The sequence below is a fragment of the Coturnix japonica genome, chromosome 8, assembly GCF_054131305.1.
Source record: "Coturnix japonica strain WE chromosome 8, WE-NBRP24, whole genome shotgun sequence".
Taxonomy (NCBI): domain Eukaryota; kingdom Metazoa; phylum Chordata; class Aves; order Galliformes; family Phasianidae; genus Coturnix; species Coturnix japonica.
This window is the reverse complement of record NC_140670.1, coordinates 5,809,386-5,826,713: the sequence shown is the minus strand read 5'-3', so window position 1 is coordinate 5,826,713 and position 17,328 is coordinate 5,809,386. Positions and strand designations below refer to the sequence as shown.

The window sequence follows — 17,328 nt, the reverse complement described above, 5'->3', positions numbered from 1 at the left end:
GGGAACTTAGGGTGCGCATGCGCGGGCTGTGCTGCGTTGCCGCCTTTCATCATGGCGGGCGGTGCGGCCTGTGCCCGGCCTACGTTGTGTGTACCTCACGGTTGTGTGTACCTCACGGTTGTGTGTACCTCACGGTGCTGCTCAGCTCTGTGCCTGTGGTGGGTGGAGGCACCGCTGCCTGCATGTGTCTGTGGTTTGCTGTTAGGTATGGAAGTGATAGTTGTATTAATAAAAGGTTAACAGCATCTTTCTTTTTTTCATAGCATTCCATCAGGAGACTCGTCTTTGAGTGTCAGTGTTAAGGAAAACCATCTGGTTTCTGAGGTAATTGGTTTCACTTTCACACTTAAGGGTTTCACTGGCTTTCAGCTTCTTACTAAATATTGATCTTATATACACACACCTTTTTCATACAGAGAAAGATACATACACCTGTAAAGTATATCCATACTTTTAAAGTAATATCTCTATAGGTGGGAAGGACTTTAATAGGACTTAACAGGGGTCATTAAACATTAATAGGACTTTGGGGTCATTAAACATTCTGTGTGAAGGACTGTTGTAAGTTGTTACTGAAAATATGTGAAATGTAGGAGATGAGCAATCTGAGTTAACTTATCTAAGCTTCTGAAACATCTTTGTGTGCTACTTGCTTACCTTTTAGCTATGTGTATAATAATAAGCACTGTGTTGTGCCTACATGAGGAACTGTGATTTTAAGGTATAATAGTGTCAGTTTCAAGGGAAATGAAATCAAATCTGATGTGTTTGTTGGATAAGGTCAAACCTGAGTCAGATATTCAATGTCTTCTGCCTTAATACCGGGATAGTATGTGATTGACTGCTTGAAAATCTTTAGCTGACTAGGATAGTCCCTTTTCTATGTCAAGCATCATTGGTAGCTATTTTATAGATGGCAATAATAAGGTAGGAGGCCGGTGTGGTTCAGCATAGCGTTTTCTATCAGGATTTTTCAGTTTAACCAGAATGTCCCTAACATGAATTGTGATCTCTCAAGTTAGAGTAGCTGCTATTAGCTTGCATCCAAGCTGCCATCTGTGCTGGGTCACCAAAGCAGGTGAGAGAACACAGGCGCTGGAAATGAGGAATCCATGCATGACTTATCAACTCCATTCTTTTTTCTTGGCTCAGCTGTTTTGAATCCTGAGTAGACCCAGGATTGTTTTCAGTTCTGCGTTTTCAGTATCAGCATCCACTGGCAATGTTCATTCAGTGCACTAGAGTGAGCTGAGAACTAATCCTTTTGTGTGCTAAACTGAGAAGCTTCCTGGTAGCAGAAATGGAGTTTGAAATGCTCTGCAGATGGAATTAGAGTTGTGCCAACAAGCTTTGCTTTGAGTATTCAGCCTTAACACATGAAGTGCTTAGAATTTCTCATGCTTTTCTTATCAGATAAATTGATGATGCAATAAAATCCAAATACTGTTTGTGTGTGTTTCTAAGAAGCTTTTTTCTAGTGATTCTGAAAATAACTTGTGTTGTAAAAGTAAGGCTGTAGACCTGTGGGGTAATGAAGTATCTCTTGAAGTTGATGCAAAGTTTTGTTCCTATCGTTGTAGCCTGATGGACAACTGCTCAGATTCCGAGGTGTGTGAATGGTTGTATGATAAGTACTGGGAGAACAGGAGGGTGTAGATCTGTCAGGAGAAGAAACTGCAGTCATGTTCCTTTGGTTTGAAATGCTGTGTGTGCCTGTTAAATATAGGGTATGTAGTGGGCCATGTGTATGTAAGGTTTCACAGTAACATTGGAATTAGTTGCATATTGTGGCCAAGTATGTTACAATACTATCAAACAGCAATTATTTAGCAGATGATAAGGCATCGTTTAGTTTTACAGATAGTGTTTTTTACCTTGACAATGCTTTGAAGTTTCATGTAAGGAAAGTGTATAATGCATAGATGTTTCTCTACTTGAGAACGTCTTTGGAAGAGTAGGGGGGAAACTGTTGATAACATGCTGCCCACCACCTCATTGTGGTCACATCTACTGTTTGGGCTCCAATAATCAGCAGGCATTGGAGATGGTCAACAGGTACCATTTCTTCTGCATGGAAGAATTCAGTTCTGCCAGTTTGCTCCATATGCACTTCTATGTCAGATAATATCTAGTCTTATTAGCCCTCTGCTTCTATCTGTCACACGGCAATGAAATGTAATGGAATACTGATGGGAAAGTTCAGCCTGTACTGCCATACCATCAACATCTGCCTCCTATGCCGCAGGCCAACGTAGTAACATAGGAGGCATTACTTTTGGAGCAGCCCTCCTATATTATTTTCATGAGGTATGCTATGGTTTAAGTATCTAAAGAAGCTTTACTGATCTAAGCTTAGATTTCATTCAAAATTTGTGTATAAACTGTACTATCCTTTAGAGCTAAGTCTATGTATCATGCTTCTTACTTGTGTTCTTTTTATACAAAGCCAGTGCCTGATATAACAGGGCTAATGTGAGAAGTGTGGCACAGTCATTTGGCTTCAAGATCCACTGCTGGAGGGCTGGCTCTGTGGAAAGTCATTAGAGGCAACAAATTAATTAGTTGAATCCCAGAAGACTTGTTTAGCTTGACTTGAATACATGAGCACTCTTAAAATGAACTGTTGACTAAAAATGGTCAGTCATCTCTTGACAGCCAGTCAGTCACTGGTGAAGGTGATGAACAAGACCAAACCCAGTACTAACCTCATGGGAACACCGCTAGTTACAGGCCTCCAACTGGGCTCTGTGCTGTTGATCGTGACCTCCTGAATTCTGGTAAAGAACTATAAATCCTTTATCTGTTTGAGGTATCTAAGCTTATTCTAATTAATAGCTTCAGCTGTGTTTAGGCAATGGAAATGTGCATTTTGTGAAGTGGTTAAGTTGGAGAAGAGGTGTGTAGATGACTTAGATAATATGTGAAAGCTTCCAATATGTGACTGTACCAGTGAGAAGCTTGGACACCACTGCTCTGATTTATATTTTTAATGTTTTCTTTTATTTTCATGACCACTAACTCAAGTATTAACCGCTAACATCTTGTTCATGTGTATAAACTAAGTTTATTTTGTTTCTCTATAGCACTATAGAGTGTGCGACTTGTATGTGTAGGAACCTGTCAGATTCAGGTTATTATGGAGTTAGGAAAATGCAAGTATGGAATGTGAGAGTGGTGTTTTCCAAGCTGGGAATGTTGCCCCAAAAAGACGAGCAGCTGAGCAAAATAGTAATTTGATTTATTATTGAAACCATCTGAATGCTTTTTACTTGTTCTGGAAATTCAAGGTATCATTCTTATTTTTCTGTTTTTGGCAATAGAGGTAGAAAGCCGTTTTGCAGAATGTCATCTGGAGTTTTTTCCTAATCATATCAAGTGAAAGGCACTAGAAAAACCCTCAGTAAGTGGAGCATGTCCTCAGCCAGTTTGTCAGAGCACCTGTCAGAGGGCAGCGTTCTGAGCTTTGTAAATGTTAATAATTCCGCCGTAGAAGTCAGAAAATACTGAATTGATCCTGATAACTGCCTGGTGAGTAAATACGCTTTTGATTGCCGTGAAAAGTGGTGGTGCTTATGTTTGTCACTTTGAAAGACCTTCTGTCTCCATCTGTTTATATTGTTGCTGTGTGTGATGACTGAGGCTGCCAACTGCTTACTTCAGCTCTGTGACAGAACAGATATAAAAAGCTCTTCATGTACACAGGAGATAATGTCCTCTCATTTCTTGTTTAAGCAGTCCATAGACATGCAGAAGTTTTTGGTGGTGAGTTTTGGTACAGTGTTGATCTGAGTGTATTACTTTCTAGTAGATGTTTCCAGGTAATGTGGGGGAAATATAAAATTCCTTTTATAAAGGTTATTTGCTGGGTGTTCTTTAGGCTTGTAGGACAAAACAGCTTTCAGGTTTGATCTGAAGCATGCAGAGGTGGATAACAAATCAATCTCTTTTCAGTGACTTTCCTGTCAGCATGGCGTTCATTAAGCAATGGAGGCTTTTGCAGGTCAGTTTAAAGACTTTTCTCACTTCCTGTATTAGTAGGAACCTGTTAAAGCAGCTGTTTTGACTCTGTGGAATAACAGATTTTGCTTGGTTCTTTCTCTCTTTCACTTGAAAAAACAAGAGGAGGGAATACAGTTGCCAAACACTATATTAGAGCTTCTCACCCAACTGTCAGATGCATTTGAGAAAGCTGGCAATGCGAAAGCTGGCAGGTATACGTAAGAACATTCACAGATGCATTGTGTGAGCCTGCAAGCTTCTCTCCCTTGAACAGTGGTAGGAGGAAAAGTGCTTTAGTCAATTAGCTTTCCAGGAGTCATTGTATTTCTTTAGAGCGGTGTTGTTTTAGTCAGCATAATGAAGTAGAAAGTATGGCTTGACAGGGCAAATTAAGAATTGTTTGAGGGTAACATTTACATTTATTTTTTGCATCTCTTGGTGCTCTTGACTGTCTGGCTGAGAATTGTACCTGAGATTCTATCACCTTGGAACCAACCAGAGGTTGCTAACCAGCTTTTTCTTGCTTTTAATACTAAATTAATGATCAAAAATTCTTGTTGACATAAGCCGAGTCTTTCTGTTTTAAGAGTAAACAGCAAAGCTGAGTGTTATAAGTGCATGTGATATCTTTCCTTAGTTACCTTTTGCAGACCTCAGTGCTGTTCTTGGTGGCATTGGGATCTAGAGGACTAAAGTGTTAACTTTGTAATCTAACTCATCCAAATGGAACCACAGAATGGGCCAGGTCTATTTTAATTAAAATGTTCTGCACTCTGAGCTCATTTGTGAACCTCTTTTGTCTTAAATAGTGTATTTCATATTCTTCTGTGGAAATACTGGAGTTCCTTTCCTCTAATCATTTTCTTGATGACTCTTTGTCTAAGATTGACAGTGTTGGCAAGATCATGTCTTATCTGTTTTAATTTATCACCTCTGACTGTATTATTTTTTTTTTCACTGGAGGTATAAGTTGAAGATAAGCTCTGAGTCATTGTTGGCAGCAGATTTCCTCAGTATCAGAAGGAGTATTTTATTGTCGTCATCTAACTATCAGTTTAAAAATGTCAAAGAGCTGTAAAAGCACTGAACCTGATGTTCTTTCTGTTTCCTGCATTCTCAGTTTTGTAGATAAAGTGGAGTTTGTCTTCAGTGAAGATCTAACTGGCAGTGTAAATCATACACAGTTATTGTTAATGAAATCAGCTTTCTTGAACATGAGTACATGCTGTGTGTTCACCAAGTGTGTAGGGCAAATTGATATTGTGGTAGTTGTATAAGTAAGTGTAATATTGGGCTTTGTAAGAACACTGTGCTATATACACAGCAATAAAGCATTTTCTGTCTGTGCTGTACCTTGTGAAGGTAGGAGATGAGAAGCAAGGAAGACACTAGGCTCCTTCACTGTTTTTGTTCCCTTCATATATTTTATCCCTCACTGGTGAACCTGTACTTATAATGTAAGATTATTATTGAGTTCTAGGTTTAATTTATTCTTTGTTACGTGACTAACTCAGTAAAGGCTATTTCAAATCCAGGAAATTAATGGGCATGTTAACTGAAAGAAACATATGTTTGAGAAAGCACCACACTCTTATCACCTTTTTTTCTCCCAGAGCATCCAAGTCTTAGTCATATCAAGATACAGTACAGTGCCTCAGCACTTACATCTCAAAGAAACTCTTCATGTTTTGAAAACTAAGAAGTACTTGTGTGGGTTGGCTTTTCACTGTACATAAAGTAGGAGAGAACCTGCTTCAAATAGTATGAGGTTCAAGAATGGAGCAAAAAAAAAATCTAACATCAAGCACAATATATTAGTACTAACTTTGAATTATGTGATTGTTTTATACTTTAAAAGCACCTGTAGTAAGTTCTCTACTAGCTTCACCATGCTGTGTGAGCTGAAGTATATTACTTTCCTATCTGTTTCCATAAGAAAAAGAGGTGATTAGGTCTCTACTTCAAGATGTGGGGATGACAAATACATTAAGTATCATTTAGAACTTGAGCTGGTTTTGCAAACTTGAGATTAGTAATAGATGTAAAACAGAAATTATGAGCAAATGCGGTATTTTATCTATGGCTATATGTGGTTATAAAGTTTAGTTGCTAATGTGCTGAGTGAGGTGAAGCTACTCAAAGGAAATAGATATTGGGATTGGCAGGCATTGCTTGGGAACATGCCAGTGTAGATATTGTGCCTTTGAATGTGCTGAGAAGTCAATTCAAACCAGCATCATTTCTTGGGCTGCATTCATACTCTTTCCATTTTGTTTTGCCATCCAAGGTAGATAATTAGAGAATATAAACTTTGGAGACTTAGAGACCAAAGTGACTTTCCCTGTCAGATCATTAACTGCATGCTCTGCCAATCCTAAATTGAGCTGTTGCAGTAACATGGTGTAGTTTAGTTATTTCCTGATCTTCCAGTGTACAGCAAGGTGACCTCAGCGGACAGAGCTTTGACTTGACAGCCATGGGGCCTATTCCTTTATAGAGTAAGATTAAATCCTTTAATTCATCAGTGTTTAAGTATTATTAATCTGAAAGATCAATGGCAAGCTTTTCACCAACAGTACTGCTGTTGGCATCTAGGTCTTGACCTGTGAATTCAGTATTTTCTTATGAATTCAGTATTTCCTTCTAAAGATACTGGAATTGGACCAGTCTTAAATTACATTGAGTCCTGTTACTAGTACAAGGTGTGGTGGCAAATTTGTTGTGTAACTTGGAACTAGATGTGCAGTCTAACTGAAAATGGAAAACTGATCATAACCTTACAGGAACAACTTAGGTCCCCACTAAAGCTGTTTTGCTTCATATAAGATTAGCAGCTGAAAAGGTGATTTACAGTCCCTTCAAACCTCTTAAGATTTTTCTGCCTCTATGCTAATATCTCAGTGAGATTTGCTTCTGAAAGTTACGTTTGAGTTAAGACCTTTCTTTATGGCCTTTCATAAAGCTGACTTAGGTAAGGCTAAGACAAGGGGAGAAATATTAACTTGGTGTAACGCCACTCTTTGATACAGCAACGCACGCGGCTTTGCATTTCTTATCAGTGCAGGTGCTACTTAATGATGTTGTTTTTACTTGCCAAGTGAAGATGTTCAAGATGTCTGCTAAACAACGTGTCCTTTGAGGGATATTTGGGGAGTAGCATTTTGGCATCGAATAGCTTCCAGGGTCAGAACCTCAGACATGAAATTTACCTGAATTTAAGGTAAATATTTTTAAAAAACATTTTATTTCCCAATTTAAAGGGCTAGATGGTAGGTAAAAGGGTCAGACGGGTTGTTCGCACTTGGGATTATAATTGTATTCTTCTAGCTCTAAATGAAACTAAAATGTGGATCTCACAGGTTGAGAAAGGAACATCAAGTGATGTCAGTGTATAGAGTTACTAAATGCACAATCAGATTTTAAGGTTCTTAACTCTTTCAGTGTTAGGATGTTACCTTTCCCCTCATATTTTTGCACTTTTGAACCAGCAGTGCAGCTTAAGATGGCAGCGCTTTGGAAGCTTTACTCTTCATCCCCTATCGAAACAAATATTTGCTCATTCTTCATGGGGATTAAATCCTTACACCCATGTCTTATCACCAGTTTTCTTTAACTGTGATCCAGATGTTCAGTTTTCTGTATGTGGTAGGAGTTCTTATTGGCAAATGCTTCCAGTGTCAGTGATCATTTTGGCACTTATTTGTTACTGAATACCATATTTGTTGAACACTTATCTTTATTTTGGGAAATATGTATTTTCATTTGCTTCTGATATCTGTATCATAAGCTGCATCTCTACTTGCTGTTCGGGTTTCTGCTAATAATTTAGCTGTTTGTCTTTAATTCTCTTAGATATCTATTTTTTCTGTTCCAGCATTTCAAAAAGATTGTGTTAGGTGATATGTGGTTACATTTCATTTCATGTTAGCTTGTTAGGAGCTCGTGGCCCCTCATTTGCGTGATATATTGGGCTTACCAGCAAGTGAAGTCTCTATGTATAGATTCTAAACATCAGTGTAGGATTTGCAGTGATATGTCAGGTAACTCGGAATATCAGCAGAGATAAGAATTCAACAAGTAGTACGTTTTGTTCTTTGATCCATTGCAAAGGTTGCAAATACCTGGAAAAAGATAGTAGGTTGGATGTTGAGTGTAATAGCTCTTTGTTTTTCTGCTTAATCTACTGTCTTAGGAGCTCCATTGGGTTGCTAGTGTGAGTGAATATGATGAGCATGGAGATACATGGCTCAGTTTTTTCCTGTGCTGTTTGAGGGAAGAATTAGGGTGTCTAGAGTATTCCCAAGGATAAAACTACTGTAAGTGGAACAAATGGTTTTCAAGACTGTCCAGATTAGCCATTTGTAATGCAGCAAATGGATAAAGCTGTTCTTCTTCTTAATGCAATATAGCTTAATAATGAGGACTGTGTAGTGCTGTAAGTAATAGTTTGGTGCTAGAAAATGATTGAATTAAAGGCAATTGAGTGCTCAATAGAGTAATACCACCTTCACACAAACAATAACTGAGGTGTTGCCTCTAACATGAATACAGTGAGGAGAAGATAGATTTTTAGTGAAAATGATAAAGATACAGGAAGGTTTTAATCAGTAGTTAAGTTGCTTAAGGACTTAAAACAATAGATGAAGATGAAAGATGATGTCTAATGCCTCATCTAGAGGAAGATGGAAGATGATTTCTAGCACCTCATCTTGAGGCTTTTGATTTTGCCAGTGGTAGGTTTCAATTGCAGGATTACAGTGGGAAAAGATAGATGTTAGTGTAGGCTGTATGTACATATCGGTGCTTCAAGCATTTTGTGCACAGTAGGTAGACAAACTTTTTGCAGTGCTGACGTCTTCTAGCAATTTTATGGGCAAACCTTTTAATTGAGTAGAAAAGAAATTGTGATGTATGACTTTGAAGTTGTACAAATTACTTTGAATTGCTGGTGGAGGGTGGCTGGGGAGCGAGAGCTTACCTGCCTTGGAAATGGGGGAAATTTATGTCTAAAAGGCACCTTTGGTTCAGTGAGCTGTGTTGATAGTTACTCAGTGTCACCTGTTCTCTGTTAAAGCTTAACTAGTTTGCTAAACTAACATCTATCTAAACCATTGAAATGGAAAGGCTTATCTGTTTCAAAGCTAATGGTAATTTCATTCATGTATCATTTCTTGATGGGCAAATGGTAAAACAAAAAACCTTTTACACTTTTTGAGTCTTGAAGTTTTACTGGAGTTTAACTTAAAATATTTACACATTTTATCTTGATTTTTCTTTCATTTCCCCCTGCAGCGCTGTAGTAAATTAACAACTTCATATCCATAATGCTGGTGGAATTGTGTGCTTGGCTGATATTTATGGAGTCCTATAAAGAAATGGGCAGGTACATGGCTTCTGTAGCCACAATAAGAAGCGAGGATGTGCAGTGAACCATCTGTGATCTCTAGTGCTGTTGTACAGATCTAGATTGGCCCAACTCTGAAGGTTATAGCTGCTAAAGGTAGCTTTATCTCTACAACACAATCACAGAATGACCCGGGTTGGAAGGGACCTCAAGGATCATGTAGTTCCAACCCCCCTGCTTAGCAGGGCCACCAAACATACACAACAAGTCTTTCTGTCTTTTTAAGATCATATCTTTTAGTTATCTTTTAGTTGCTAAGGCTTGATGGTGTTTCTTTGGAGTCAGAGGGAAGGAGAGATTCCAAAATAGCCTCTTATTTGCTCTGTATTTGCAAAATGAAAGCTGTTTTGGATCCAAATTGCTGGGTTGTATTACTGTCACTTGTGTTGCCATCCTGCAGTTAAAAATCGGGCTGTTTTGTTTAAAATACATATGCTTTTGAGGTCTTGGATCTGTAGAAAAACTGCATAAAGCCCCCTTTCCTTTCTTCCTGAGCTACAAAGTATCAGAAGAGATCTTCTGCTTAATACATTGTAGCAGAGTTGCATTATAGCAGAGTTACATTGTACCACGCAAAAGTAAACTAAGGACCCTATATGAAGGATGTAATTGCTACAGAGTAAATAGTAAAAATGTTCAAAACGTGGCTGTTTGATGGTGTCTGGTATCAGGTTCTCAATCTGGTTTCAAAAAAGAAAATAATAGTTCCTTTCTATTGAAAGGTATTTGTTCTTCCTGAGAGGTCTTGAATTTAGAGCAAGGAGGAGAACAAACTGCTGATTAAGCTGTTGGTGTACAGAGTTCTTGTGGGCACGTATGTTATCTGGCTGCTACTAGAACTATTCAAGTGCTTTCTAGTTTGACACAGCCCTTGAGCACAGCTTGATCCTGGTGATTGCCATTATGACTCCTTGGGGTGAGTGGGTGGCCTTCTGAGTTAACAAACACGTAACTTGAGTTGCACAATGATTCTGACAGGTTAAAAATACACCGCTTGACTTCAAAATGCAAGGGGAAGTGTGACTTGTGTGTTCAACTCTAGTATCCAGTTGTGAAGTGCAAAAGGTATTTTAGTAACACTTACAGACAACAGATTTGCATAAGGCTGTGCTCATTTTAGGAATAATAGGTTTTCAACACCCTGTCTCCCACAGTGCAGAAGCACAAGCACAGCAGTCTTACCTACTGCTCTCGTCTGAAACATTGTTCTCCAATTCTTGTGATCTTCCCCTTTCTTTGAGTCACTTTTTTGTAAAGAAAAGTTGTAAATATTTTATTGCCTGCTGTAGGATGGAAGCCACATTAAAAGAAATGGGTGAGTAGCTTCTATTTCTTGAACCACTGGAGTGAGTGCAGTTGTGAGAACAGCCTTTGACTATGGCTATTTGTATGATACAACCAGTTAATACAAGTGATGCATGCTTAGGTGGATACTGGTAACTTCCATAATACATGAAATACTGGCTTGGATGTTTTGAACCTAAGCTGCACCTTGGATTTTTTGAGAAATACATTAGATATCATAGAATTGCTTGGCTTAGAGGGGACCTTGAAGATGGTTTAGTTCCAGCCCCCACCATGGACGTGGTTGCCACCGTGTAGATCAAACAGCCCAAAGCTCTGTTCAGTCTGACCCTCAATATTTCCAGGGATGGGACATCAGAAACCTCTCTGAGCGTACTGTTCCAGCACCTCACCACCCTTAAAGTAAGGAATTTCTTCCTACCATCTAACCTAAACCTCCCCTCTTTTATTGTAAAACCATTCCCTCTTGTCCAGACTATCAGACTGTAAAAAGTCAGTCTCCATCTTCTCTGTAAACTCACTTTAAGTTCAGAAATTTATATGGGAAGATGTGCTTGATTCATGTTGTCTGTTGTGCAGTATAATAGTGATGTACTGGTATTTGTATTATTAACTTGAGAGGCATTTACTGACTTAGAAATAGATTTAAAAGAATCTCACAAAGACAAAAGTTGGTGAATTGGTGTTTTGGAAACAGGTTCTCTTGACTTAAACAAACAAAAAAAGAATGTTAAAAAAAATAACTGAACTTTTCCAATGAGAAAATACAAGGCTTGCATCAGGTTTTTATAATTTCTTTTTTTTACCTTGATCCTAATAAACAGGCAGTTTATTTGATGTAAATAGGGCTGCTAGACCTTGTTTCTTTGACAATGACGAGATGCCTCATTTTCATCCTAAGTCCTCTATTTATTACTCAACTTCAGCTGATCAGAAGGTTTAGGTTGTGGAACAGGCTTTCATTGGTAGTTGTGCATGTGGATCATTTTCTGCAGTCATAACCTTAAAAAAACCCTACAACATTTTCATTCTAATCTTGTGAGGTTTTGGACTACAATGCAGTATCTGGAGGAATACCTTTCCTTGGCAGGAAGTATAGCAGCTCAATTGTCTGAACCACATCTCAAACTGAATGGTTTATAGAATGCATGTTCTTTAAAGCATGTGTTTCGCTTCTGTGTATCTTTAACCTTTTACCTTTATCTTTCCTTCCTATTCATAAGGTCACTGTTCTAAAGATCTTTTAACTTCTTTTGTTTGTAACAGACACTGTTCGTATCTCTAACGATGTGGTTTTAGTGTATTGCAAAACTACAATCAATAAGTAATGTTTTTTGCTTCAAAGACTAGATCTTGCAAAGCACAAAGGTGATGAGGAAAGAACCACCATATGAATCAAAAAACCCAACTACCTTTTCTCCAGTTCTCAAGCAAGGAGGATTATCTCAATGACTGAACTGAAAACGTGTTATGTTTCAGTTGCCAGATTGTTGCATCGTTTGGTTTCAAAAAGTATTTTTCTGTTTGTATCTGATGCAGCTGTTGATTAAATACCTATATACAATCAGAACACTTAGAGAAAACATTAATTGTAAATTAAAGGGAATATTTTGGATTGGAGCTTTTTTCTTTTCATGCCCAAGTTGCACACAGACCTGTTCTATGTTCCTGTCTTTATCCCAGTGTCTTTGTTCAGAGTTTAACACACTGCACTGAAGCCTCGATGGCATCTTATTTACATATCATATTTATATATGAATTTATGCCTATGACTGTCATTCATCAGAATTGAAAAGTAGCTGAATCTGTCATGCTCCTGTTCCCTATAAATTTCCTTGCCCTAATGCTGAAGTGATTATTGTAGTGAGTGGATACTCATAATGAAGAGTAAAGTAGGGAATAAAAGCAGTAAATGTACTAATGTTAAGTTGCAGTGCCTTGCAAATGTCAAACTTGCTGATGTAGTTACAGTTTTTAAAAGATCATTGACCCGTCAATCAGACTCTGACCATGTCAGAGATAAAAAGGTAGGCTTTTATTGGCTCTACAGATAAAGCACCTTTTCACAAATTAAGAAATGGTATAATAATTAACAGATATAATGGATATGTGCATTCAGCTTTTGGTTGTCTTTATGAGCTTTAGCTCCTGATATCTTTGTAGTTAACTCCTTTCTATCCATAGATTTCACACAGGATCACACACAGGGTGGCCAGGGTTGGAAGGGACCTCAAGGATCACAAATTTCCAAAGCCTCCCTCCACAGGCTGGGCCACCAGCCTCCACATTTAATACCAGACCAGGCTGCCCAGGGCTCCATCCAACCTGGCCTTGAACACCTCCAGGGACCGGGCATCCACAGCCTCTCTGGGAAGCTGTTCCAGCACCTCACCACTCTCATAGCAAAAAACAAGGCCATTTGCTAGTGAGGCTCACTAGGTGAATTGGGAAATACCTGAGAGTTGTAAAGTGGCTTGGATTGGAAGACACCCTGAAGATCATCTGGTTTGAACCCTATGTCTTGGGCAAGGTGGAGACCATGCTTTTCTAAGCACTGAAGATCCTATGACATATCAAAGTTGAAGATGCTGAAAATACCAGTGAAGCAGGAATTTGCAACTAGTAGTAAGACTTGATTGTTTTGATGTAATATCCTACAAAGACGTGTATGAATTGAGGGGGGAAAAAAAGGTTAGAGAAATTTGGGAGTTGGACAGGTAAAGAAAACTGAACTTTGCACACTACGTATCTGTAAAGGTCACAGGGGAAAGAATAGTGAAGTATGGGACAAGAGACTGGAGGGATGTTCTGCAGAAAGGAATCTGGAGGCCCTTGCAACTCCAGCCTTATAAACTAGGCAATAAGTGTCTTCTTATCTCTCCTCTGCGATTGAATTGCCCTTCTAGTATCCCCAGAACTTACCGAAGACTGATACTGGTGGGCTCATTGGCAGTACAATTAAATCCCATTTTTTATTTTCTTATGAAGAGCTTTTCTGAGCATTTTTTAGGCCTGCTCTGAAGATACAGAATAGAGATAAGTAAATTATATTCACTGGAACACATAGTTCACTTAAGGTTTGATGCACAAATGGCTGAGATTTTTTTTGTGTGTGTGGAATTAGGAAAAACCTCTGAAATCTCTTGCAGGTTAAAAGGACAAGCAATGAACAGTGAGACTGGAGCACCTGTGGAAGGTTAGTGTTCAGCCCTTGAATTATAATTGTCCTTTAAAAGTTGTGTTCCTTCGAGCAGTAATTTAAATGTAGGAAGGTGTATACAATGCTCCAGTTTAAGTATTATTTATTTTGCAAATGAGCTTAGAACTGCAATATCACTTGCTGTGTTTTGTAGCTTTTCTACTATCCTGTGCTGTGTGCTATCTCATTTCAGTGTTTGTCTGTTGTTTCCTCAGTTGCATCTATACTACATCTGAATTTAGACATCCAGGGTGTTTGCAGGCTTTTTGTTACTATGAACACTTGAATATGCAGATTTATCGACCCCTAGTGGATTCCTAAGAAAATGGCAGTTAGTAAGCGCTAGCTGAAAAATGCTTCTACATGGGCTGCTCTGAAAGTAATGCCTCCTATTTATCTCAGCCCATGATGTTAGAGGTGTTAAGGCAGTAGTGGCTGAACCTTCTCAACCGTACTCCATTATATTTTGTTGCTGTGACAGACGGCAGCAGAAGGGCGGTCTGACAGAATGGTGCCTAACATTGAAGTGCAGATGAAACCAAAAGAGCGGAAATGGATTCTGCCATGCAGATGCAATGACACCCACTGGCATTCGTTGATGCTAGCTGGGCATTTATAGAGCCCAAACAGTGGATGTGAGCACAGTGAGGTGGTGGATGCTGCATTTCAGCAGTGATTACAGTTGGTTACCTCTACTGGTGCTGATGTTTGCGAGCACAGTGTGCAGGCTCTTGTTGATTGCTGGTGAAAATAGACAGCTAACAGTGGTCACTGTGTTGAAGAAGAATGCTTTATAGCTTTATATCAAATAGTGTTATTTCCGTGGCAATAAGCAGGAGGCATTACTGTCAGAACAACTTATGTATTTTTGATTGCTGTGTCTGTTTTAATGTTGTTTCTTCTATTTGCAGCTGGATTAGTCCATGAACTCCTCAGCTGGTGCTCTGTTTCCTGCCTCCACAGAACTCCTGCTACCACAGCTCTTATTAATACTTCTGCTGAAGCTTAAACATGTAGTTAGGTGCCTGCATTTTAATGCATACAATGCTTTTAGCTGTATCTGACTATTTCAAAATGATAGTTTAGCAGCTATCTTAGGGAAAATCAAAGTATTTTTTTTAGTGTGTGAGCTTAATGTTTTTTTTTTTTAAGAAGTGGGACAGCATGATTAAAAAAAGGAATATGAATCAAATCAATTTCTGTATCACTTACTCAATCTACACTGTGACTACTTTGTTTTTATCAAGTATTTATTAAGTTGGGGTTAATATCCTGAGACCTGACCTTAAAATATTTGTTTCCCTAATGTAATGTGTTTTCTGCTGGATCAGGCTTGTTAATGTATAGCTGTGTAAAATAAGGCATTTCTACCGAATTCCTCTTAACTAACTGTAAGTAGCTCTATTTTTATTATATTTATTATTATAAATTATGTTTCTAATATCTGGACATAAGTCTGCTCAGATTACGGGTAAGCTAGTAATAAGATTTGATTCCTGGAAACTCTGTTAGGATCTATTCAGTGCATACTGATCTACACTACCAGTCTACATCTGTCGTGTTTCCAAGTATCAGAATGAGAAATGAATTGGTATTCTTTACTTGCTTGACACTGGAAGTAACTTCCTTTTTTTATTGTGCATTTATAGGCTTTAAGTGATGTTTTCTATCAATGATTAAATATTCCTCTGAGGTTTATATATCTCAAAATAAGGAATAGTTGGAATATAATTTTTGGCAGTATTTAGTATTGTAGTTACTGTGTAAACCAAACTGTTTAAAGATTAAAAACAAAAAAATGACAAAAAGACCTCAAATTCATATTTTTGTTGGAGCACCCAGTATTCCAAGCCAAATGGAGGTGTCCAAACCAAGTAGTTCAGTACCTGCTGTTGAGAAGTGGAAAGAACTTCACTGTTCCTATGATATACATAGTCTTTTTTCGGTAGAAAACAATGGTACTGACCGTGTAGTGTTTCAGGCAGGAAGCTCTGTAGTCACAGCAGTTCCCACAAATGATTCAAGCTCTCAGCAGTCTGAACAGAAGAGATCAACAATAGCAAAGGAATGTTTGAAATCTTTTGTACCCATGGTAGTAACTTGTGCTACCACATCCCAAAAGACAAGAGGTTTAACTGATTCTGATTTTCCAGTATCCAAAGATAGACACATCTGTGCAAACATAGATGAGGCTGCAGATTGCCTTCTTCAGGAATCTGTGAAATCAGGTAGACGGGATGAACTATCACATGGCAGTTGTTCAGACCTCAATGAAAGAAAAGCCGGTCACTTGGAAATTAGGGACTCTGACCTTTCTGATTTGGTTGGTAGTACAAAGCAGATCAGCATACAACTAAGGTCTGCAGAACATGGTGTTGAATCGGATCATAGGAATGATCACCATGAACATTTAAGTCGATATCTGAATATGTTTTTCCCCCAAAATCAAGAGTCAAAACCAAAAGGAGAATTAAGTGACTGTTCAGATCTTGCAGTGTCGGCTGATACTGAATTTCGTAGTGTAATGACTTTAAGTCAGATAGCTGCTTTTGCACAGGATCACTTTAAGAACCAGAATGACATGCAGAAAAGAACTGTAGGACTATTGGAGACAGAAAGACAGATTAAGCTTGAAGAAAGGCGATGTGATGGCTACCAGTTGGAATCTGATGCTGGAAGATGTCTCAGTTTGGCTGAAAATGAATGTAAGCAAGAGTATACAAGTTCTCCTGAGCTTTTCAGTTCTGATTGTGATGAGAAAAACATTGGCTTTGAAGATACAAAAAGAGAAGAAAGCACTAATGAGAATGCAGTGGAGCATCGTGCGTGCAACATTCCTGCTGGGCAACTCATAAATGAAATCCATATTGAACCACTGAGCTCAGGAATACTGTGCTGTCAAGTAGAAAGCTCTCATAAGAGCTCTTATAAAAGAGCCCGCAAGTCTGAAGATCTGTTCCAAAATTTTAACTCAAAAAGGCAGCTTAAATCAAAGAGACCTAAATTGTATCTAAATCCTCCATCCGGTCCTGGAATGACAGAGCATCAAGAGAAGATGGAGTTTAAGCCTCAAGGGAAACTTCTATCCCTGCTTAAAGACTGCTGTTGCAAAAATCAAAAGTACAATGTTTTGATCACAGTAGTACACCCGTGTCTTATCAAAGAAATACAGGTGAAGACCAGACCCAAATCTTCATGTAAAGTTCCTGTAGCAACAATTGTAGTTATTGATCAGTCAGAAATGAAGAGGAAGGTGGTGCTGTGGCGTGGTGCTGCGTTTTGGTCCCTCACTGTGTTTCCTGGAGATGTCGTATTACTTACAGGTGAGAAGTGGTTGTGGTTTGTTTTTAAGTATGGATCTTAAATGCTGGTTAGAAATAGACCGGTGTGTAATTAGTAACTTGGATTTATGGCTGAACAT

General features: G+C 38.5%; 1 protein-coding gene across 10 annotated transcripts in view; it reads left to right on the top strand.

Moving 5' to 3' along the window:
- Positions 1-41: 41 nt before the first annotated feature.
- Positions 42-17,328, top strand: part of SHLD2 (shieldin complex subunit 2) — a 28,883-nt gene continuing 11,596 nt past the window's right edge. For 5 of the 10 annotated variants that reach the window (XR_014948488.1, XR_014948487.1, XM_085553876.1 and 2 more), the window contains exons 1-4: positions 42-158; positions 264-324; positions 13,858-13,904; positions 14,819-17,230. Coding sequence is in view for 8 of the 10 variants with exons in the window: in XM_085553876.1 (XP_085410002.1) it covers positions 15,706-17,230 (1,525 nt within the window). In the remaining 2 variants the exon portion in view is untranslated. The remainder of the gene's footprint in view (positions 159-263; positions 325-13,857; positions 13,905-14,818; positions 17,231-17,328) is intronic. The other 5 variants (XM_032445553.2, XM_085553873.1, XM_085553875.1 and 2 more) reach the window with 5 other exon arrangements.